The following is a 24,419-nucleotide window of genomic DNA, read 5'->3' on the forward strand; positions in this document are numbered from 1 at the left end:
CGGCTGTAGCAAATTTTCAAAGAGGCCAGTTTATGAGTATAACTCTCACCTCCCCACCCCGCGTTTACTAAGCCGTGCAGCAGTACCGACACATCCCATTCAAAGAATATGAGCTGGGTCGGCATTAGCACACAGCATGCTAGCGCAGCTTAGTAAACAGGGGGAAAGTTAGAAGAATAAATCCTTTCAACATCGGGCCCACTACTGATGTGTGACAAGGGAACTTGAATCAGGACAGGTCTATCTGGAAGTCCTTATTCTTAGTTTATCTCTCATCATTGTTCACCTATATCACCACTACCCAGTGGCTAATTAATAAATAAAAAATCCCAATAATGTATATCAACAATTAAGATCTGAAATGGTAATTTCTTACCAATTTCTTGTGTCAGACATTATTCCACCGTTTACCCCGTAGAACTTTGAAAGTAGTTTGCTACCTTGGAAAGTAAAGGAATCTTTCAACCAGTTTCTGTTTTATTTCTTAGGAAAAGGAGCATGCGCTGGAACTCTGGCAGACGGTTGCTGAGGAACTGGATCGACTTCAACAGCTGTACCAGGAACACATGACCGAGGCACAAATTCATGTGTTTGAGAGGCAAAAGCAAAAAGTAATCGTCTGGTTGCTCTTAGACTTTTTTTATTTTATTTATTTATTTAGATTTTGCTCACACCTTTTTCAGTGGTAGCTCAAGGTGAGTTACATTCAGGTACACTGGATATTTCTCTGTCCCAGGAGGGCTCACAATCTAAGTTTGTACCTGAGGCAGTGGAAGGTTAAGTGACTTGCCCAAGATCACAAGGAGCAGCAGTGGGATTTGAACCGGCCACCTCTGGATTGCAAGACCGGTGCTCTAACCACTAGGCCACAAATTAATTTTAGATTTCGTTTATATTCAGGAAGGAAAGGTTACACTTATCACACTACTAAAGTGAGGAATTGGGAGGAGACCCTCTTCTTGTTTGAAATGCCAGAAATGTATTTCTTTTCTTGGAGAAATTGCTGTACCTTGGCTGTGTTAGTGAGTATGTAAGTAACATCTGGGACAGCCATTCCTATCCCAGTCCTCTGGGCACACCTGGTCCCATCAGGTTTTCAGGATATCCACAATGAATATTCATAGTTAGATTTGCCTGCAAGTGAGGCAGTACATGCACATCAATCTTATGCATATTCATTGTTAATTAATATCCATACATGGGTTAAAGCAGATTTTATAGTTAGTACTACTGTATCATCTGCTCACTTATCACACTAATTATTGATTCCAAATAACATTCATCATAAATCATAAATTTTATTACAAATCCATAAATAACATACATTCACACATCACCTCACATATTCCTCGAAGCTGATTGTTAATAATAATTCCCACCCTTATACAAATGGCATCAGTCGCAGTGGGGTTGGTTACCTCTGGAGTTTTGACCCTGTAATGGCGTCTTGTTGAGAAGAATTAGTGGATAGTTGCCTCAAATGTGAGAACATTTTGAAGCACATACCATTCTTTGGACTTGAAGCCTGGACAAGGCGATTGTTAAGAACTTGTGAACTATTGGGATATTTAGATTTCAGTTGATGCGGAGAGACTACCGTGTCATGGACTGATGCCATTTGTATAAGGGTGGGAATTATTATCAACAGTCAGCTTCTAGGAATATGTGAGGTGATGTGTGAATGTATGTTATTTATGGATTTGTAATAAAATTTATGATGAATTGCATATTCATTGTGGATATCCTGAAAACCTGATGGGACTGGGTTGGGAATGGCTGATCTAGGAAGGCGGTGACACAGGTGATCACCTGGGGAAGGAGGGGTGTGCATTGAACAAGTAGAATGAATAGCACCAAGGCTGTTGCAAGGGGTGGGCAAACAGGTCAGCCTTCCTGGATGCCAAGACTAAGAGAAGCAGTATGCCTCCAATTTAAGGCAGCTGGTGAGTCTGCAGTCATGCAAGTCTGAATGGGGTGAGAAGAGCAATGCTTGCCCTGGTCATTTTGTTTAGCATCTGAGTAGCTCCTCCCAGTGGATTTTTTTCTTGTCCTTTTCACATCATCCCTTTTCTGATATCTTTTACAGACAAACAGAAAACTATATGTTCCTCCTTATTTGTCAAGTACAGAGTGTTTTTCCTATCCCCTCTATCCCGGGAAGAAGTGCCCCTCTCCCATGGTGGACACAAGTCCAAACGGACGAGGGGAGTCCTCCAGAAGGCTGAGAATATATTGATTAATCATGACCTCTCTTATCTGACTCCTGATATCCATGAATATCAGTAGGTGAATAAATATCCTATCCATACCTAATTTGGATTAAAAAAAGTAAGCATTCTGCTAGTCCTGATTCAAGGAGGAGAGAGGACAGGTGATATAGAGATAGATAAAGTTTATTGATTCTTACCAACACAGTACAAGGCAATCAGGCACATAAATCTGATTTCGGAGATCAAACGGGCAGTATCTCGGGAGGAATCTGGACAGGCTCCAAACTCCACCCAATTTTACCTTCTTTATATACACGTTTGAGTTCATTGAAAACTAATGCATTTTCATTAATTCTAATGGCCAAGTTGTTTATCCCAAAGTTGTTAAACCACAATCTCTGGTACCACCCCTATTTCATCAGAAAATTTCCCCACTCCTGCACCTGTCATGATGTTTTTCAGATAAACACTTTTTTTCTAACTGAGATTGGGTAATTCCACTCTATAACTGGCACTTCAAAGTTTCCATTTTGTTTTCTGATTCCATTTTGTTTTCACACTTCTTTGCCCTTTCTTTTCCAACTCTGGCTGTTCAGGTCTCAGTTCAGGCTTAAAAACTAGGCCAAACTTTTCCAGTAAGCTCCCAGTTATGCCAACCATCAGAGTTTTGACTTGGCCAATGTTTCTAGTAGCCTGGGCTCTACGGCTCATCCCTCCACCATTCCAGTGGGGGGATCTCTGGCTGTATTATATCTTATCAAGAGTCTTTTGGAGTTTCTGACTGGGAAACATAACTAATCAACATGATTTATATTGGCATCCACACATACCAAAAAATACTTTACTGACATAATTTTGTACACAACCATGTCCTGTATCTGAATGTCTGTGAGGAGTGACCTACTATTTAGAGCAGTAGGTTGATAACTTGGAATACCAGAATTCAAACCCTACCTTCTTCAGTGACTCTTTATGACATTCCTTATAACTTTGGACAAGTCACTTTATCTCCGATTTCCTTATCCTCAGCAGCAAATGAATCCACAGACTAGTGGGTTGTGCCCATCTCCCAGCAGGTGGAGATAGAGATCACTGACTTGAATACAGTGGTATAGGACAAGTAGCTCAACAGAAAGTCAGTATATCTGTATCTCCAGCAGGCAGATGGGCGGACTTCTTCTAGCTCCTGGGTTCTTCTGTTTCAGGGTTCTCCTGTTCTAGATTGCCTAGTCAGTCACGCGTGGGGGTGTTCTGGCTGTGAGGTGCCAGCTTTAGGGGGCATATCTGATCATGCCAGGTCCCTCGCCCACCATGGGGTTCTCCCTGCCCCTGTCCTGCCAGTTAGCCTCTGATTCTGCCTCAGTTCCACAAAAAAGGCCATTTTTATTCATTTAGATAGTAAGTCTATTGTGGAACAAGGAAAAAAAAAAGTTGAGATAAGGAGTGCAGGGAGGCTACTACTACTACTTATCATTTCTAAAGCGCTACTAGACGTACGCAGCACTGTACACTTGAACATAAAGAGACAGTCCCTGCTCGACAGAGCTTACAATCTAATTAGGACAGACAGAACAAACAAGAGATAAGGGAATATTAAAGTGAGGATGATAAAATAAGGGTTCTGAATAAGTGAATAAGGGTTAGGAGTTAAAAGCAGCATCAAAAAGGTGGGCTTTTAGCTTAGATTTGAAGACGGCCAGAGATGGAGCTTGACGTACCGGCTCAGGAAGTCTATTCCAGGCATATGGTGCAGCAAGATAAAAGGAACAGAGTCTAGAGTTAGCCGTGGAGGAGAAGGGTGCAGATAAGGCTGTGGGGTAGGAACTGACTGCTGGCTGCCGGGAAATGCTTCAGGCAGTTTGTGGTTGCGGAGTGAAGCAAGGCAGAGGGGTAAGTTCCCTTTGAGTTTTTCCTGCCGTCACAGTTCAGCAGTTTTATGGCTTCAGAGACCATGAAGCACAGCTCCCGCTGTGGGAAGCAGCAGGCAGCATCCGGCCTCTTTGTGTGAGGGATGTGCAAATCCAGCTGCAGGGGACACTGCGGTTCCATCGGACGGCCTAGCAGTTTCCCCCATGGGAGATTCCCCCGTGCACTCTCCTCTCACGCAGGCCGATGAGACAGCACCCAAGGCTATGTTCACTGCTTTATGGCAAATGTCTGGGGAGTTTTCTGATCCTGCTGGGTCCGGTCCCTCGTTGTTGGCTGACACGAGAGCAAGGTTCTCAGGACTTCATGGATGGGGGAACCCTTTCCCCCGACTTTGTCCTGCTGCTTTATCAGTTGGAAGTGCCGCATGTACAGCCTTGAGCAGTCAGATGATCCTTCCTTATTAATGGCAGCAGCAGAAGTAAACTGAAAGGAATGCAAAAGGCCTGAGAAGCTCTGTCTGTTTCTGAGACTGACAGCAACCGGATTTTGGTGGGAAGTTCAGCCATAGTGCAGTTAGCAGAGGAGAATGTGGAGAGTCTGGTGTCTCCAGTCCTCAGCATGTCAAGTGCTCTTGAAGGTGCACCGGTACTGGGAATCTAGTTTTTCTCCAGAATTATATTACTTTTGCACAAAGCCTATTTATTAAAGATTTTTATTAAAGAAAAGGTCAGGGTCTGTTCTTGGGCAACTGCTTAAGAGACAAGAATCCAAGAGAGTGGATCTCCCTTCTTCTAAAAGACCTCACTTGACACTAGTACACATAGTAAAAACTTTTTTAGGTATATTAAAAGCAAGAAGAAGGCAAAAGAATCAGTTGGACCGCTAGATAACCGAGGGGTAAAAGGAGCACTTGGGGAAGACAAAGCCATAGCGGAGAGATTAAATTAATTCTTTGCTTCGGTCTTCACCGAGGAAGATTTGGGAGAGATTCTGATGCCAGAAATGGTATTCAAAGCTGACGAGTCAGATAAACTAAATGAAATCTCTTTAAACCTGGAAGATGTAATGGGGCAATTTGACAAATTGAAGAGTAGCAAATCACCTGGATCGGATGGTATTCATCCTAGAGTACTGATAGAATTGAAAAAAGAACTTGCAGAACTAGTGTTCGTAATATGTAATTTATCTTTAAAATCAAGCATGGTACCGGAAGATTGGAGGGTGGCCAATGTAATGCCGATTTTTTTTTTTTTTAAGTTCCAGAGGTGATCTGGGAAATTATAGACCGGTGAGCCTGACATTGGTGCCGGGCAAAATGGTAGAGACTATTATAAAGAACAAAATTAAAGAGCATATCAAAAGCATGGATTAATGAGGCAAAGCCAACATGGATTTAGTGAAGGGAAATCTTTCCTCACAGATCTATTACATTTCTTTGAAGGGATGAACAAACGTGGATAAAGGTGAGCCGGTTGATATTGTGTATCTGGATTTTCAAAAGGCATTTGACAGATTACCTCACAAAAGACTCCAGCGGAAATTGGAAAGTCATGGGATAGGAGGTAGAGTTCTATTGTAGACTAAAAAACTGGTTAAAAGATAGAAAACAAAGAGTAGGGTTAAATGGTCGGCACAGGAGCCGGCTCTGTGGGTGCTTGAGCACCCCCAATATTGAGAAAATTCCATGTATTCATCCTGGGAGGAGTTATTTCAATTGGGTTTAGCACCCCCAATAATTTTGAAAAGCTGGCTCCTATGGTCAGTATTCTCAGTAGAGAAGGGTTTCCTAGGGGTCTGTGCTGGGACCGCTGCTTTTTAACATATTTATAAATGATCTAGAGATGGAAGTAACTAGTGAGATAATTAAATTTGCTGATGACACAAAGTTATTCAAAGTTGTTAAATCGCAAGAGAATTGTGAAAAATTACAAGAGGACCTTACAGGACTGGGAGACTGGGAGGCATATTTTCAAAGCACTTTGGGAGGCTAAGTTCCATAGGTTTCTATGGAACTTTGGGAGGCTAAGTGCTTTGAAAATATGCCTCTGGGCATCCAAATGGCAGATGACATTTAATGTGAACAAATTCAAAGTGATGCATGTTTTGGTTCACCCATATTTGGACAACTGGTTAATCAGAGCAAAATTGTTGCAGGAGAGCTGTGAGGCTGCTACTTTGATAGTGGACCTTTTAGAGCAATCTGGTCCCCTCATAGAGGCTAGAGTATTTAGGATCCTTGTTCGATACCAGCCTGGGGAAAGAGCTTTTGACTGAGCAGAGGATGCTTAGGTTACAGGATCAGATCTGGCACCTTCTTTGCAGTTTCAAGTTGAAAGCCTGGGATTACATGCAAGTCTTGGGTTCAGTTTCAGCGGCGTTGGACTTGTGCCTTGCGCCAGGCCTCACTTGCAGAGCCGGTGGAGGGAGGCGGGGCTACTGCTGGGCAAGACTTCTATGGTCTGTGCCCTGAAAATGGCAGATACAAATCAGGGTAAGGTATACACAAAAAGTAGCACATATGAGTTATCTTGTTGGGCAGACTGGATGGACCGTGCAGGTCTTTTTCTGCCGTCATCTACTGTGTTACTATGTTATGTTTTCAGGAAGCTGTCCTTCCCTGATGAGTCTTCTGAGTTTGAATTGGGAGCTAGTACTGCCTTTATAAGGAGAAACCAGGCACAGTCTTGCTTGGTGGCTTCAGATGGAGAATTTGAGGAAAGTAATGAATTTAGAAGTGCCAAACTAGATAGTAATAACGATGGATACCAGCCCGAGAGGCTGGGGAGTGCATTGTTGGGGCCGGGTAGCACCCAGGGCATATGGTCAGAGACAGAGGCCTTTTGGTCAGTCAACCACATGGAGATGAGAGAGGCTTACTGTATTGGGACCTCAAAGGATACTTGCCATGTGACATATTGGTTAGTAGTTTTCATTTTCCATCTTCTGGCAGGATGTAAAGTTCTCCATTTTTGTTCTATTTTTTAACGTGTGCAGCTAAAACTGGGTCAAGCAGACCCAGGCAGTTCCCATTATCTGCGGAATTAAACCATTCTGTAATTCCTCAGAATATCATATTGCATCCAGAAATGTGTTTAATTAGACCAATAATCTTTGTATTTTTCTAGTTTGAGGAGGTCTTTTCTTTTTTCTTTTTTCTTTTTTTTTAATTATTTATTTATTTATTTATTTATTTTAACAAGCCTTACATCTTGTAAAAGTAACACAGAGTTAGAAATTTGTTTTAAACAAAAAGTTTTCCACAATACAAACATCAATATTATTAATCTCTTTCTTAGACTTCAAAAATGGGGGTTGTTTCATAAAGATAAGGAGATCTTTTACATACAAAATCATAAAGGAATCGGCCTAACTCAAATTCACTTTCTTAATATATTAATCAGCTGTTATTCACTGGGATCCACTGGAGAGCCTTTTTTGATCCAAGAAACTTTTAAGTTGCTCAGGCTCAAAGAAAACATATTTAACATTTAGATATTTTACAATACATTTACATGGATAGGACAAGAGAAATGACGCTCCCATTGTCCTAGTTTCCTCTCTAAGTGCAAGGAATAATTTCCTCCTGTCCTGAGTATTTTTTGTCACATCCGGGTATATCCAAACCCGGGATCCACAAAAGATTTTCTTGGAATTTTTAAAATACAGTTTTAATATAGCACTGAGATCTTGTTCAAAAACTAACGATATGATCAAAGTTTGATGCTGAGTAACCACTGAAAAAGATTGTTCCAGAAACATTGAAAGATCTTGTATTTCTTGTTCACTCCCAACACAAATGGCCTGGTCTCCGATTTCTTTCACTGCCCCATCTTTCTTTTTAGACATAGGAATATAGTAAATTTTATTTACTGGAGGAATATGAGATGGGGAGTATTGTAAATTTTCAATCAAATACTTTCGAAATAATTCCATCGGGCTCAGGCCATTTATTACAGGAAAGTTCAATATCCTTAAATTAAGACATTTGTTAAAATTTTCCATTTGTTCAATCTTCCTCAGTATCGCCAACTTATCTTTAATCAAAGCCGTGTTAATCGTTTTCAGTGTCACTACTTCCGATTGAATCGAATCAATTCTTGTTGTTGTATCTGTTTTTAAATTTTCCACAGTTTCAGTTAAGGCATTAACTTTACTCACAAGTGATGTGGTCTCCCGGGCCGAATTCGCTACCGTCTTTGTGAGATCTTGTATGGCTTTCCAGATCAATTCCAGCGTCACCACCTGGGGAGCTTGTAGCTCCAAGAATGATTCCTCTGCTCTCGCTGGGGGGGGAGCCGCCATTTACAGATCCGTCGCCCTCGTCTTCCGAAGCAATCGAGTCTGACCCCCTCTCCCGTTGATGAGCTGGACAAGGTGGGGGATTAACCTTCGGCGGCGAGAGAGTTGTTTCTATTGCCTGGTGGGCCGACGCTCCTTCGCCGGCACTCACAGCGGCCTGCTGAACGCCGGTATCTTGTGTGAAATTTGTTGTGAAGCGGTCAAGCGTCATCTGGATAGGCGAAGAGGTGCGAACCGTTGGCGGTAGGTTCTTTACTGCTCCTTTCCTCTTAGTATGAGGCATTTTAGGAAATAAACGAGGTAACAGTTCTTAATCCAGAGTAGCTCGATCGCTCACATTCAACATCGAGTCGCCATCTTGGAAACGCCTCCTGAGGAGGTCTTTTTAAAATTTGTCGTTGATGTGGCTTTCTGTGTGGAATTTTTGTAAGTAGGCCTTTATAACTTTAGTATTCATCACCATTTTCATTGTGTGTAAGACCCTGTGATGCATGTTTCCAATCAGAGACCTACTGTAAACCGCCTTGTGTGAATCTCTTCATAAAGGCAGTTAATAAAGCCCAATAAATAAATACATACATCCAGTGTATGACACACTAATTTTGAGAAATCAATGGGCCCCTAATGGCAGTTGATCCTGGTCAATTGCCCCTTTTACCTGTTGGATAAAAGGACCCTGCCCCAAAATTATCTATATCTGCCTATAATCCTCATCAACATTCATTATTAGAACCAGAAGTAAACCTTCACTCTAGGCCACAGTGTCTCTGAAGACCCTAGTCCTTGGCCTCGGTAAGTAATGGCCACTTTGGGGCCAGGGCAGAAAGCTACCTTGGGCAGTAGTGTGTTGTTAACAAGAGGCGTGCAAACACATTAGCGGGTGAACGATGCAGAAACTGTTTCGGCGCAGGAGTTAACTTGCATGGTAGAGTTCAGCGAACAGAATTTTAAAATAAAGGATAAGTAGGATATTAACTATTCTACTCCAATGCCGAGAATTTTTAAAGGAGCACAATGCAAGCACAACATAAATATCAAAAGGTCCGAATCAGTGTAGAAGGGTTAGCTAGCCCTCCTTCATTGGGACAGAAAACCTAATGAGTCATCCCGTGCCTCCAAGACCCTGACAACCTCCCCCCTCCCCCGAAGATGACCCCATAATCCTTTGATCACCCACCCCTGACCTGATTCCTCCTTCCACCATAAAAAAGCCCTGATCTCTAGTGGTGTCCCCTAACCACCACATCAATAGCTCTGGTGGTGTAGCAGCCCCCTCCCCCCCCTAACGTGACCCCCTGCCCACCAAATTTTAAAAAATTCTCTGATAGTTTAGCATCCGCCACTCTACCTGAAACCCCGTCTTTGAAATTAAAAACAAAATTCCTGGTGTCTGGTAGCAGCCCCAGCCCCAGCCCCTCCCCCAGGCCCCTAAACACCCTGGTGTCTAGTAGCCTTGAAAAAGCATGCCATTCCATGCATCCACCACCCTTTCCATGAAATAGTATTTTCTTAGATTCTTCCTAAGCCTACATCCTATGCCCTCTCATTCCAGAGTTTTCCTTTATTTGGAAAAGGCTCACCTCCTGTGCATTAACACCACTGAGGTATTTAAGCATCCCTATCATATCCCCTCTCTCCTACTCTCTTCCAGCGTTGAGGTCCATGAGCCTGTCCCCATATGTTTTATGGCGGAGACCATTTACCAATTTGGTAGCTGCCCTCTGGACCGACTCCATCCCGTTTATATCCTTCTGTAGGTGCTGTCTCCAGAATTGCGTGCAGTATTCCAAATGGGGCCTCACCAGAGACTTTACATCAATCTCTTGCTTTAGTTGTATTGGCAAGCTATTCTACCAAATTGGAGCCATAACAGAAAACATTCTTGATCTGAACATTTTGTCTTTTAGTTCAGCAATAGAAGGAACCTCAGCTTGATCTCAACTGATGTCGTGGGAAGTATCTATGCAACCTAGATCTTAAGTAGGAATGTTTATTCTGCACAACATTAAATTTCATTAGGCTCCCTAATACCACTTCTCCCAAGAGGGGACTGGCTATGTTCTCTGGACTTGAAGGATGCTTATTCCCACATACAAATACTTCCTGTGGCCTGGATGTATCTGAGCTTGGTCATAGGAAAACACCATTACCAGTGTTGTGTTCTGCCTTTTGACCTTGTCTCATCTCCTCGCATGTTCACAAATGCCTGGAGGTTGTTAGTAGTGTATCTACAAAAAATGGGGATGCACGTGTTTTTAGGTTTGGATGATTGGCTGGTTAAATACACATCTTGAGAAGAGGCAGAAAAATCAATGCACTTAACCATTCAGGTGTCGAAGTTATTAGGGTTCATCATAAATTATCCCAAGTCTTATTTAAGTCATTGAAGTTTTGCTAGTGTATATTCCTTCCTCTGCTTGGTCTGCAAGCACTCAGATCAGCTGTCATGAGCGTAAGTTTCGTTTCTCTCTACTGCCTCTACATTGAGTGCATAAGTTTTATTTTCCAGTAAATAGCAAATATTGTTATGCACTTCTGGTAAATCACATGACAAGGAGAAACACATAAGGAACTGAAGCTATGTGGCCCATATATGGCAGACAAAAAATTGATATAACCTTGATGGTGAGTGAGGCTGAGGACCCTCCAAAGAAGGAAACATTCCTCTGCAAATATGTGTTTAGAGAAGAAGGAGCCAGGTGTTTCATGCAACTTGTTTGTTTGCTCTTGCTGCATGATGGGATCACACGTTAGAGATAAGGGATTAGTCAATGAGCACAAAGTGTGCATGTGAATAGAAGCAGGAGAGGATGGTAAGAATAAAGGAAATAACCATTTTTGTATAGTGAGAAGAAGTAACAGAATATAACCTTATATGTATAGTGAAAGCAAACAGGAAATATCATTATATGAACAATAAGTTAGAATAGAAGAAAATCACATGATTTAGGAGAAATGAAACTTGTAACAGTATATAAGTGCAGAATGAGAAAGCCTAGTTGAGCAGATTTTGTAATTTCAGTCTGAGCGCCTTGCTTACTAGGTAACCAAAACTGCTCCAGAGGGTCAATCATTGTATTGACTTAGAGAAATACCAATAAAGATTTTACTTGGTTGCGCCTAAACTAAGTCTGATTCTCTCTCTTATTCCAGCCAGAGAGATTCTTCTCTAAGGCTGAAGTGTTTTGCCCCTCAAAAGGGACTGAGAATTACACTAAACACAACTCAAGCTTTTGTCTTCCACTGCAAAGGATCATGACGTTGGTATCTATTGTGGAAGAGATGTAACAAAATCAGCAATTTTCAGCTGGGTAAATATTGAGGATGTTGAGCCACAGGGTGTTCACAGTGCATATAGCACCCTTGGCATACCTTCGTTTGAAGTAGGCCCAATGAACCTTATTTATAAAGTGGATTTAGGTTACTGGGAGTCTTTAGGACTTAGTATCTGTCACTGGTCCTCTGTGGGACTCTGTCCTGGTAGACAAATCATTCTAATCTAATAAAAGGAACGCCCTTCCAAATTCCACAAATTAAAGCAACTCTAATGAAAGATGGCATCTATATTGGGCTGGGAAGCTCATCTAGATGGGTTTTTCGCACAGGATATGTGGTCTGCTCAGGAGCAACTTCATCAGATAAACTTCCTCAAGCAAAGGTTAATTGGGAAAGCTCTAAAGTCTTTCAGAAATCTATTGTCCAACAAGGTGATCCTGGTTCAAACAGATAACTAGGTTTGGGAGACAGTCAGAGTGTGGAAGTGAGCCATTTCTCACAGAACGCCTCTCTCATTACCAAGTTTTTTAAATGTTACCTCCTCCTTCTTGTAACAGCGCAGATGCGGAAAGTCTTCCATTAATCCTGTCTGCAGAGAGTAGGATTGCGTGGCCAGTATTCTCAGTGGAGGAGGGTAGTTAGTGGGGTCCCGCAGGGGTCTGTGCTGGGTCCGTTGCTTTTTAATGTATTTATAAATGACCTAGAGATGGGAATAACTAGTGAGGTAATTAAATTCGCCGATGACACAAAATTATTCAGGGTCGTCAAGTCGCAGGAGGAATGTGAACGATTACAGGAGGACCTTGCGAGACTGGGAGAATGGGCGTGCAAGTGGCAGATGAAGTTCAATGTTGACAAGTGCAAAGTGATGCATGTGGGTAAGAGGAACCCGAATTATAGCTACGTCTTGCAAGGTTCCGCGTTAGGAGTTACGGATCAAGAAAGGGATCTGGGTGTCGTCGTCGATGATACGCTGAAACCTTCTGCTCAGTGTGCTGCTGCGGCTAGGAAAGCGAATAGAATGTTGGGTGTTATTAGGAAGGGTATGGAGTCCAGGTGTGCGGATGTTATAATGCCGTTGTATCGCTCCATGGTGCGACCGCACCTGGAGTATTGTGTTCAGTACTGGTCTCCGTATCTCAAAAAAGATATAGTAGAATTGGAAAAAGTACAGCGAAGGGCGACGAAAATGATAGTGGGGATGGGACGACTTTCCTATGAAGAGAGGCTGAGAAGGCTAGGGCTTTTCAGCTTGGAGAAGAGACGGCTGAGGGGAGATATGATAGAAGTGTATAAAATAATGAGTGGAATGGATCGGGTGGATGTGAAGCGACTGTTCACGCTATCCAAAAATACTAGGACTAGAGGGCATGAGTTGAAGCTACAGTGTGGTAAATTTAAAACGAATCGGAGAAAATTTTTCTTCACCCAACGTGTAATTAGACTCTGGAATTCGTTGCCGGAGAACGTGGTACGGGCGGTTAGCTTGACGGAGTTTAAAAAGGGGTTAGATAGATTCCTAAAGGACAAGTCCATAGACCGCTATTAAATGGACTTGGAAAAATTCCGCATTTTTAGGTATAACTTGTCTGGAATGTTTTTACGTTTGGGGAGCGTGCCAGGTGCCCTTGACCTGGATTGGCCACTGTCGGTGACAGGATGCTGGGCTAGATGGACCTTTGGTCTTTCCCAGTATGGCACTACTTATGTACTTATGCTCCCGGGCTGATGCAATGCCCAGGCTTTAGCTCTCACACTGGCACGAGCATCAGAGGTCACTGACTTACTGGCACGTGCCAGCAAATCAGAGATGAGTTTTACATGTGCACATCAGCTTGTTCCAAGTTTGAACTTCCATTCCTTCCTTGTCTGCAGTGCTGTGGCTCAAATCCAGAGAGAGAGACAGAGAGCTGACCAGAATTTTATTTTTTTTTAGGTACTATTAGATTATTGTGGGGATGGATGGGGACGGGTTAAATTTTTGCTGGGACGTGTAAGATTCCAGCGGGGATCAGTGGGGATGGGTTAGATTCCAACAGGGATGGGAGGGAATGGGTTAGATTTCTGTCCCCATTCAACTCTCCAGTCTAAAGCAAGGTTTTGTGCAGGGTAAGCTTCTGCACAAACCTTTTAGTGCACCATGCACCCTGAAAATTGTGCATCAGCTCCACAAGCATTTTTCAACACAGGTCTCCAAGCTGCGAGACCCAGACAAATTAATAAATTAGAGCTTTCCTCTTGAACTGGAAGATTTGTGGGGCAAGAAAATGAAAACTGCTTTCCTCTTCCTATCTAAATTCAGTATTTTTTATTGATAGAGGGGCTGAACAATGTCTCACTTGATTTCAGTAATAAGGTCACACTTGGTTTCCACATATTGCCGGTCTTGTAGGTGTTCTTTATTATTGAAAGAGGAAGTCACACAAAATAAAAACAAAAATCATCGATAGTAAAGTCTCTGTATTAAAGGAGATGCTGGTATACAGAGATAGTCAAGTATAGATGGACCATTGGTCTGACCCAGTATGGCTATTCTTATGTTCTTAATGCTCTTCCGTCCCCTTGCAATTCATATGTCTGATTATCCTGCAAGAATCAATTGTTTAGTGAGCCTTTCTCTTGTCTCCACCAGAGGTCTACCCTTCTTGCCAAATCAATGGAAGTTTCTGCCTTATTAAGCCAATTGATTTGTTACCAGAGTGATATACACAGTACTCTACTGTCTTATAGTACTGACAGCTTGTCTCCTTATCCAAGTAGGCAGCTTGGGGTGACTCTTGCTCACAGTGCTGATTGAGTGGCAGCCTCACAGAGACAAGTCTTGCTATATTCCTGTTGACGGCTCCCCTATTTAGCTCTGTCAGCATTTTTCACTGGGCCATCAGTTTAAGTTGTAGCCCTGGCAGAGAGGCTCAGTTGTGTTTCCAGCTAGTTCTGGTCAGCAGTTTATCCCATATGGTAGTTGTCGGACCGACCGACACTTGTCTATTAGATTGTAAGCTCTTTGAGCAGGGACTGTCTCTCTTTGTTAAATTGTACAGCGCTGCGTAACCCTAGTAGCGCTCTAGAAATGTTAAGTAGTAGTATTACATATAGCAGTGATTTAACCAGAGCTGAGATTGTGATGTCATAATGCCTCATTCCACCAATGCCTAAGAGCCAACCTCATCAGTGATGTCACAATGGCTTGATTGTCCTATATTTGTCTCACTCTTATCTATTAGATTGTAAGCTCTTTGAGCAGGGACTGTCTCTCTTTGTTAAATTGTACAGCGCTGCGTAACCCTAGTAGCGCTCTAGAAATGTTAAGTAGTAGTAGTAGTAGTATCTATGTGATGTATATCTGAATTTTACCATTACTAACTGCAAACCTTTAACTCCCTATTTTAGGACCAGTTGACTAGCTTTCAGCAACTGACTAAGCAACTTCATGAAGCTAAGGAGCAGGTGGAATCGGTAAGCAGATAACAGTGGAAAGCTTATGCATATTCTCAAATGACCTATTTCCTATTCATTCAGTTCCAGGGGCCAGCTTTTACTCTTTTAGACAGGTCAGGATGAAAGTTCTACAAAGGTTACATTCATAGCCTTCAGGGCTTGATGTTTGATCATTTCAACTGTTACTTTCTTTGCAGCTTAGAACCTTACCTTTCTGCTGGAGCAAGGGGTAGGCAACTCCGGTCCTCGAGAGCCGCAGGCAGGTCAGGTTTTCAGGATATCCACAATGAATATGCATGAACTTGATTTGCATACACTGCCTCCATGGTATGCAAATCTATCTCCTGCATATTCATTGTGGATATCCTGAAAACCTGACCTGCCTGCGGCTCTCGAGAACCGGAGTTGCCTACCCCTGTGCTGGAGGAAATCACTGGAATGGCTGGGCTAGACAGACAGTTAAAAACATTGAGAAAAACGACCAGTAGCAATGAATGAAGGCTTATGGTACCGTGCCTTTAAGAGCTATTTCCAATGAGCTGGAAGTCCAAAGGAACCAGCTGGCCAAAAAAAAAATGCCAAATCACTGTTCTGTGTTTAGTAATTGGCATATTTAGTGCAGCCTGTTTTGGTAAATGTCCATAAAGAAAAGCTGGATTGAATTTCTGCATAGTTTTCAGAAGTTGAACATCCTTCTTTCTCAGTTTATCTTGCATGTAACATTTATTTAAAATAAAACTTTTTAAATTCTTCCCAAAATGTTTCTGATTAAAAAAGGTAGTTCTGAATCACATCAGCCTGTTGCAGTAAAGTTGTTTCTTTCTAAAATACTTCAAGTCTTTTGTAACTTAAGATCTTTCGGAACAAATTCCAGTCGCGTGTGGGATCACGAGAGGCTGATTCCTAGTGGCATTTTTTAGTGACTTGTAAAGCTGGAATGTTTAATAAATTCTGATCCTGCTATGGCAAAGCTTTTAATGGCTGATAACAAACTAAAGCCTCTTGTAAAAGGTCATGACAATACTTTGAACTTAATACATTCCTGCATTCTTAACCATTCTGTATATTGTGCGCTTGTTATCGTTTGAGCATCTGAATTTTGTACTGATTATAAAACTCTAATCAAAGAAGCTGGTGGCTTTCAAGCACCTAGTTACAGTAATCAATCAATGACGGAGAACGTGGTGAAGGCGGTTAGCTTAGCAGAGTTTAAAAAGGGGCTAGACAGTTTCCTAAAGGACAAGTCCATAAACCACTACTAAATGAACTTGGGAAAAATCCACAATTCCAGGAATAACATGTATAGAATGTTTGTACGTTTGGGAAGCTCGCCAGGTGCCCTTGGCCTGGATTGGCCGCTGTCGTGGACAGGATGCTGGGCTCGATGGACCTTTGGCCGTTTCCCAATGTGGCATTACTTATGTACTTATAACTAGAGACTGTAATGCTGTGCAAAAATCTTCAATAAGAAATAAATGTAATTTCTATATCTCAATTTTCAAAAGGCAATTATTTTCAGATTTTTGTTTTACATAATTCTTGAATGTCAGTTTATCATCTAAGATTACACCTAAATATTTCACTTCTTTCACATTCTAAATATTAGCATTATCGATAGTTATAGCTTCTGGAATCAATAGCATTACCAATCTGGATATAATCATTATTTATGTATTTTGGAAGTTCAGCTTCAGCCCTGTGCTATTCAACCAGTCAGAACAGGATTAATATTTTAAAAATGTTTGATTTCTTTTGAAGGTGACAAATACAACATGATATCACCTGCATATATACAGAAATGAAATCCTGATTGTATCAATAGCTCACAAAATGATTGTAAATATGGATTGAAGAATGAGGCTGACAGTGCTTCAGCTGGTCCATGTCTTTTACTTTCTGCTTCTTACTGAAATATGATTTAAACCATTTTGGTGCAGTCTCCTGAATGCCAAATGATTCTTACCAGTGATACAAAATCTCTCTAATTATCCCATCAAAGGATGCAGAAACATTTAGAATGATGTATTTGAAATAGGGCAAAAACTAGTTACTTGTGCCTCATTTCCTCCCACTTGCAAAATTGGTCAAATTATAGTTTGTTTAATGACTTGGGTAACCACCCCTCTTGCCAAACCTAATTCAGTATGATGGCTAATGATGCGATCACAGACTTATCCATACTTTCTATAAGCCGAACTGGACGTGGTTCAATAGCACTTATATTACATGACCAACATTTACTTCCAAAACTGCTGGTCAACATTTACTTCCAAAAATGCTGGTCATGTGTTTTCACTCTGTTTGATTTGGCTTGACATGTTCAACTTTCATTATGACAAATCAGGAATAATTCTCATTTTATTTTTTAAATGGCCAGCAAACAGTTGACAACTATTCCATATACCACGTTTCTCCTTTTTGGAATTAGAAGTCATATACTGCACCATCTGAAATAATTCTTTTGGTCTGTTTAATGAATCATCCGTCCTACTCTGATAATATAGTTTATTTCCTCAACCTACTACTACTACTACTATTTAACATTTCTGTAGAGCTTACAATCTAATAGACAAAAAATAAAGTAATCAAATCAATTAATGTGTACAGGAAGGAGGAGAGGAGGTTACAAGTGGTTACGAGTCAAAAGCAATGTTAAAGAGGTGGGCTTTCAGTCTAGATTTAAAGGTGGCCAAGGATGGGGCTCAGGAAGTTTATTCCAGGCGTAGGGTGCAGCGAGACAGAAGGCGCGAAGTCTGGAGTTGGCAGTAGTGGAGAAGGGAACAGATAAGAAGGATTTATCCATGGAGCGGAGTGCACGGGAAGGGGTGTAGGGAAGGACGAGTGTGGAGAGATACTGGGGAGCAGCAGAGTGAGTACACCTATAGGTTAGTAGAAGAAGTTTGAACAGGATGCAAAAACGGATAGGGAGCCAGTGAAGCGACTTGAGGAGAGGGGTAGTATGAGTAAAGCGACCCTGGCGGAAGACGAGACGGGCAGCAGAGTTTTGAACCGATTGGAGAGGGGAGAGGTGACTAAGTGGGAGGCCAGCAAGAAGCAGATTGCAGTAGTCTAAACGAGAGGTGACAAGGGTGTGGATGAGGGTTTTGGTAGAGTGCTCAGAAAGAAAGGGGCGGATTTTACGGATGTTGTAAAGAAAGAAACGACAGGTCTTTCGTTTATAGTGATTAATAGCTAGCATATATTCTTTTGAGGTGTCCGTCGTATTCTTTTGAGGTGTCCGTCCTATTCTTTCTCCGCTTTCTTTCATATTTCTTCACTGATCTTTTTTTCTACCATGGAATCATAAGTACATAAGTAATGCCATACTGGGAAAAGACCAAGGGTCCATCGAGCCCAGCATCTTGTCCACGACAGCGGCCATTCCAGGCCAAGGGCACCTGGCAAGCTTCCCAAACGTACAAACATTCTATACATGTTATTCATGGAATTTTGGATTTTTCCAAGTCCGTTTAGTAGCGGTTTATGGACTTGTCCTTTAGGAAACCGTCCAACCCCTTTTTAAACTCTGCTAAGCTAACCGCCTTCACCACATTTTCCGGCAATGAATTCCAGAGTTTAATTACACGTTGGGTGAAGAAAAATTTTCTCTGATTTGTTTTAAATTTACTACACTGTAGTTTAATCGCATGCCCCCTAGTCCTAGTATTTTTGGAAAGCGTGAACAGACGCTTCACATCCACCTGTTCCACTCCACTCATTATTTTATATACCTCTATCATGTCTCCCCTCAGCCGTCTCTTCTCCAAGCTGAATAGCCCTAGCCTCCTTAGTCTTTCTTCATAGGGAAGTCGTCCCATCCCCGCTATCATTTTAGTCGCCCTTCGCTGCACCTTTTCCAATTCTACTATATCTTTCTTGAGATGCGGCGACCAGAATTGAACACAATACTCAAGGTGCGGTCGCACCATGGAGCGATACAACGGCATTATAACATCCTCACACCTGTTTTCCATACCTTTCCTAATAATACCCAACATTCTATTCGCTTTCCTAGCCGCAGAAGGTTTCAGTGTGTTATCGACGACGACGACACCCAGATCCCTTTCTTGGTCCGTAACTCCTAACGTGGAACCTTGCATGACATAGCTATAATTCGGGTTCTTTTTTCCCACATGCATCACCTTGCGCTTGCTCATATTAAAGGTCATCTGCCATTTAGCCGCCCAGTCTCCCAGTCTCTAAGGTCCTCTTGTAATTTTTCAGAATCCTGTCGCGAGTTAATGACTTTGAATAACTTTGTGTCATCAGCAAATTTAATTACCTCGCTAGTTACTCCCATCTCTAAATCATTTATAAATATATTAAAAAGCAGCGGTCCTAGCACAGACCCCTGAGGAACCCCACTAACTACCCTTCTCCATTGTGAATACTGCCCATTTAACCCCACTCTCTGTTTCCTATCCTTTAACCAGTTTTTAATCCACAATAGGACATTTCCTCCTATCCCATGACCCTCCAATTTCCTCTGTAGCCATAAACCATGGAGCTTTAAGAACTCTAGAGCAGAGGTTGCTAATCTTTTTATCGGCCGTGGTTGCATCCGCAGTTGTTCCCAGCATCCTCACTAAGTCGCATCAGAATGACATGTCTATGTACTTCTGGCTAGAGTTGTGACCCCCCAAAAGGGAAAGCGGATGGGATTTGATATACCGCCTTCTATGGTTACAGTCAAAGCAGTTTACATATTATATACAGGTACATATTTTGTACCTGGGGTAAAGGAGGGTTAAGTAACTTGCCCAGAGTCACAAGAAGCTCAAAGTGAACTGAACCCAGTTCCCCAGGTTCTCAGGCCACTGCACTAACCATTAGGCTATTCCTCTACTCCACATGCGACCCACAATTTGGGAAGGTCTGTTGTAGAGGTGGTTTTAATTTTTGTGGAGCTAAATTTTCTATAATGGCATTAAAAGCATTATTTTATATTTGTATCTCGTCAGCTACAGATTAGGATGTTTTAGACCAAGAATTTAAAAAAAATGCTAAACATTTTTATTTCCTGGACAAGGTTCTGAAGTACTTATCATCCTTTCGTGGGAATCATGTGTTCTGATCCCTCTGTATCAATTTAATTAAAACTTAAACATAGTAACATAAATGATGGTATGGTCCATCCAGTCTGCCCAACAAGATAAACTAATTTTACAAGGTATGTGATTCTTTATTCCCGAGTTTGATTTGTCCTTGCCTTTCTCAGGGCACAGACCGTAGAAGTCTGCCCAGTACTGTTCTTGTACTAAGTTCTGAAGCTAACATCGAAGCCCCTTAAAATTTACACTCCAGCCCATCCATATCTATTCAGTCATGATCAGGGCGTAGACCGTAGAAGTCTGCCCAGCTCCTGTTTGTTTCCAATTACCGGCGTCGCCATCCAATCTCTGCTAAGATTCCACGGAACCATTCCTTCTAAACAGGATTCCTTTGTGTTTATCCCACGCATGTTTGAATTCCATTACCGTTTTCATCTCCACCACTTCCCACGGGATGGCATTCCACATATCCGCCACCCTCTCCGTGAAAAAATACTTCCTGACATTAGTCCTGAGTCTGCCCCCCTTTGACCTCAATTCATGTCATAGTAATGCCTGAATGTTTTCACTTATATACACTGTCAGCTAGCACATTTGCTTATTTCCGATCTGAGGAAGAAGGGCAACCTTCGAAAGCTAATCAAGAAATGTATTAAGTTATGTCCAATAAAAAAGGTATCATCTTATTTTCTTTTCCATGTTTTATTTGGTTTGATTTCTATTGATAACCTTAAGAGTGGATTAACACGGCTACCACACTCCTCTACTTAAACAAATCAGAGAAAGTATTTCTTCATGCAATGTGTAATTAAACTCTGGAATTCATTGCCAGAGAATATAGTAATACCAGTTAGCGGGGTTTAAAAAAGGTTTGAATAGCTTCCTATAAACCAGGTTTGACGAAGCAGGTAACTGATGAATTATTTTTGCTTGTGTTACTTTAATCTCTTTATTCAATAGTATTTTGAGACAACCTTCTTGCACTAGTTTTGCGTATACAATAGAACCTTATATACTAGTAAATTGAGAAAAGAGAAACATATTTACCTTCAAGGCTCTGTTTAATCCAATTTCACTTTTTTTTTTTTTAGACAAACCAACAATTTTTACAGACAGTGACAAAACAGAATTTGGAAATAGAGCAGCTCCACAAGCAATTGAGGTATAACTACAATTGTCTTGATGCATTTATTTTTTTATTTATAGACTTTTGGAAGAGTCTGTCAAAATTGATGGGCAAAAAAGGCAGGTATGAATGTACAGCATTGCTATGACCTCCCTCTATCCGTAGAATTTTGGCAAGCCTGTGCTCTGTCTCTACTACTACTACTTAGCATTTCTATAGCGCTGCCAGGGTTACGCAGCGCTGTACAATTTTAGCATGGGGAAGGGCAGTCCCTGCTCAAGAGAGCTTACAATCTAAAGGTTACAAACTATATAGTCAGTGTAGGTAACTTACAACTTATGTAGTCAATGTAGGTAGCTTACAATCTAAAGGTTATAAGCTATGTAGGGAAGGTGGTTAGGCGCCAAAAGCAAGGGAGAAGAGATGGGCTTTGAGTAAGGACTTGAAGATGGGCAGGGAGGGCGCATGGCGTATGGGCTCGGGAAGTCTGTTCCAGGCATAAGGTGATGCGAGGCAGAAGGGGCGGAGTCTGGAGTTAGCGGTGGTAGAGAAGGGTACAGATAGTAGTGATTTGTCCTGAGAGCGGAGGTTACGGGTGGGAACATACGGGGAGAGGAGGGTAGAGAGGTAAAGGGGGGCTGCAGATTGAGTGCACTTGAAGGTCAATAGGAGAAGCTTGAACTGTATACGGTAGCAGATCGGGAGCCAGTGAAGCGACTTGAGGAGAGGGGTGCTATGAGAGTATCGATTCACACGGTAGATAAGACGTGCGGCGGAATTTTGGACAGATTGAAGGGGGGATAGATGGCTAAGCGGGAGGCCAGCGAGAAGAAGGCTGCAATAGTCAAGACGAGAGGTAACGAGCAAGTGGATGAGGGTTCGGGTGGTTTGTTCAGAGAGGAATGGGCGAATTTTGCTAATATTAAAGAGGAAGAAGCGACAGGTCTTAGCTGTCTGCTGGATATGGGCAGAGAAGGAGAGGGAGGAGTCGAAGATGACTCCGAGATTGCGGGCTGAAGAGACGGGGAGGATGAGGGCGTTGTCAACAGAGACGGAAAGTGATGTCTCGTGATGTGCTGTACCTCAGTACTATTGGGAGTTCCTTCTACATCTTTGATGGTCCTGAATACCGTCACACAAGTAGTACAGTATTGTTTGATAATATTTCTTTGGTATTATATGCTTTATATTGGCTTTTAAATGGTGTATCTAGTTCGAGGTGGTTGTGATGATTTTTAAAGTGGTTGGGTTGTCACTGTTTTTGCCAACATAGTTCCTTTTGTCTTTTTACTAGGCTGAGCTCAGAAAGCCTGGATAAGTTAGTTGCAGCGTAGGTGTGGTCACACACTTTTGAACATGAATGATTTTGATAGCTGGACCTATATTTGGAATGTCTTGCCACCAACAATTCATTGGCAGACTGATTTACTGGATCTTCATAAGCAGGTGAAAGACTTAAATTTTGGTGAGGCTCACTCGGCATATGGTAGATTTTTATTATGTCATTACTTAGGTCCTACAATTATGGCAATAGATTTTTCCAACTCTCGCGATGGTATTATAACATGAAAGTAGTATGCTAGAGTTATTTATTATTATTTATTGCATTTGTATCCCACATTATCCCACCTATTTGCAGGCTCAATGTGGCTTACATAGTTTTGATAACATTGTCATTGCAAGGTGACATATACATTTATTATTGTGCAGAGGTTAGATGAGGATAGAAAGAAGGAGGAGAGGGGTGCTTAAGGTAGCTATAGTCGATGAGTTATCTTAATTGATTGGATTGTCGGGTGAATTATTGTGGCTATTAGTTCTCATTGTATGCCTTGCTGAAGAGATATGTCTTAAGAGATTTGCGAAAAATAGTTGTTTCGCCGATAGTTCTCAAGTCTGTAGGCAGTGCGTTCCACATTTGCGTGCCTAAATACGAGAATGTGGTCGCCATGCATCTGTTTGTACTTTAGTCCTTTACAACCGGGGAAGTGCAGGTCGAGTTCAAAACATTATTCCACCATACATGTTTATTACAAGATTTATGCAGACCTCAGCGCTTCAACTCAAAGCTTAGGGTTTTAACTTCAAGAATCAAGTACTCAATTCATCATCGGTCTTGTTTATCTTGTTTTTGAACTAACTCAAACTACAAACTTATATTCTCTTAACTAAGTTATCAAATAAACGTTTTGAATAAAAACTTAGCTTTTGTCGGCTCAGGGGCACGTGTTCCTCATGAAGCTGTTTCAAGGACATACCCTCTAAAAATACACCTGAAAAAAAAAGAGATATTAACCCCCTATTCTTCTGTTGTAAAGAAACTTATGTATCTATTCCTTTAAGATGATTTCTATGGTCTGAAACCTCAATAATTTAAAAGAGGCTCCCCTACCATTGTCTATGCTGCTTCGTTTGCCAACCAGCGATACTCCATAAAAATGGCGCTGGCGTTTTTTAGATTTTTAAATCATCAGCTGATTCTATCCGCCAATCACAAAACCCTGTCTGGCTGCTGTCATAGTAGCAAAACCCACTCAGTCTCAGCATTCAAACCTCTAGGGTTGACTGTCACTAAAATATGCTGATGGTTTTTTTAATCTTTGGGCCAGCTTAGGAAGAGGTGGGGTGGAGACAGCAGCAGCATCAGGCCCGGCAGTGACAAGGAAAGGCTTTTGCACATGCCAGAGACATGCTGCCCACCCCCACCCCCAAATTCTGTTGCTCTAAGTGAACACCTAATATGTAAGCCACATTGAACTCAAACTCGTTTCTCTACTCTGGAATGGCAAATGCCATAACGGAACATTGTAAGCCACATTGAGCCTGCAAATAGGTGGGAAAACGTGGGATACAAATGCAATAAATAAATAAATAATGTGGGATATAAATATCACAAATAAAATAAATATAGTGGCTGGGCTAACCCTGTCCCTCTAGTAGGGAGGGTCCACTCCTTTATATGTCACTTTATGCTTGGCTTCCTAGGGAAAAATCTTGCCCCCTCCCCCAGTGGCGTACCAAGGTGGGGGCGATCCGCCCCAAGTGCACGCTGCTAGGTGGGGGGGAGGGGGGGTGCCGCGCGTCTGTCGGCAATGCTCCTGGTCTGTCGGGTTACTTCCTGTTCCGGGGCAGAGGGAGCAGGGAACGAGC

The 24,419-nt window shown here is 41.9% G+C and overlaps 1 protein-coding gene across 3 annotated transcripts in view; it reads left to right on the plus strand.

Annotated features, from left to right (window-relative positions):
• Positions 1-24,419, plus strand: part of SCLT1 (sodium channel and clathrin linker 1) — a 145,802-nt gene that overhangs the window by 36,529 nt on the left and 84,854 nt on the right. For all 3 annotated transcript variants that reach the window (XM_030191734.1, XM_030191737.1, XM_030191735.1), the window contains 3 exons: positions 489-611; positions 15,045-15,110; positions 21,235-21,305. In XM_030191734.1, coding sequence (XP_030047594.1) covers positions 489-611; positions 15,045-15,110; positions 21,235-21,305 — 260 coding nt within the window. The remainder of the gene's footprint in view (positions 1-488; positions 612-15,044; positions 15,111-21,234; positions 21,306-24,419) is intronic.

Source organism: Microcaecilia unicolor, chromosome 2 (assembly GCF_901765095.1).
Source record: "Microcaecilia unicolor chromosome 2, aMicUni1.1, whole genome shotgun sequence".
NCBI classification, from domain to species: Eukaryota; Metazoa; Chordata; class Amphibia; order Gymnophiona; family Siphonopidae; genus Microcaecilia; species Microcaecilia unicolor.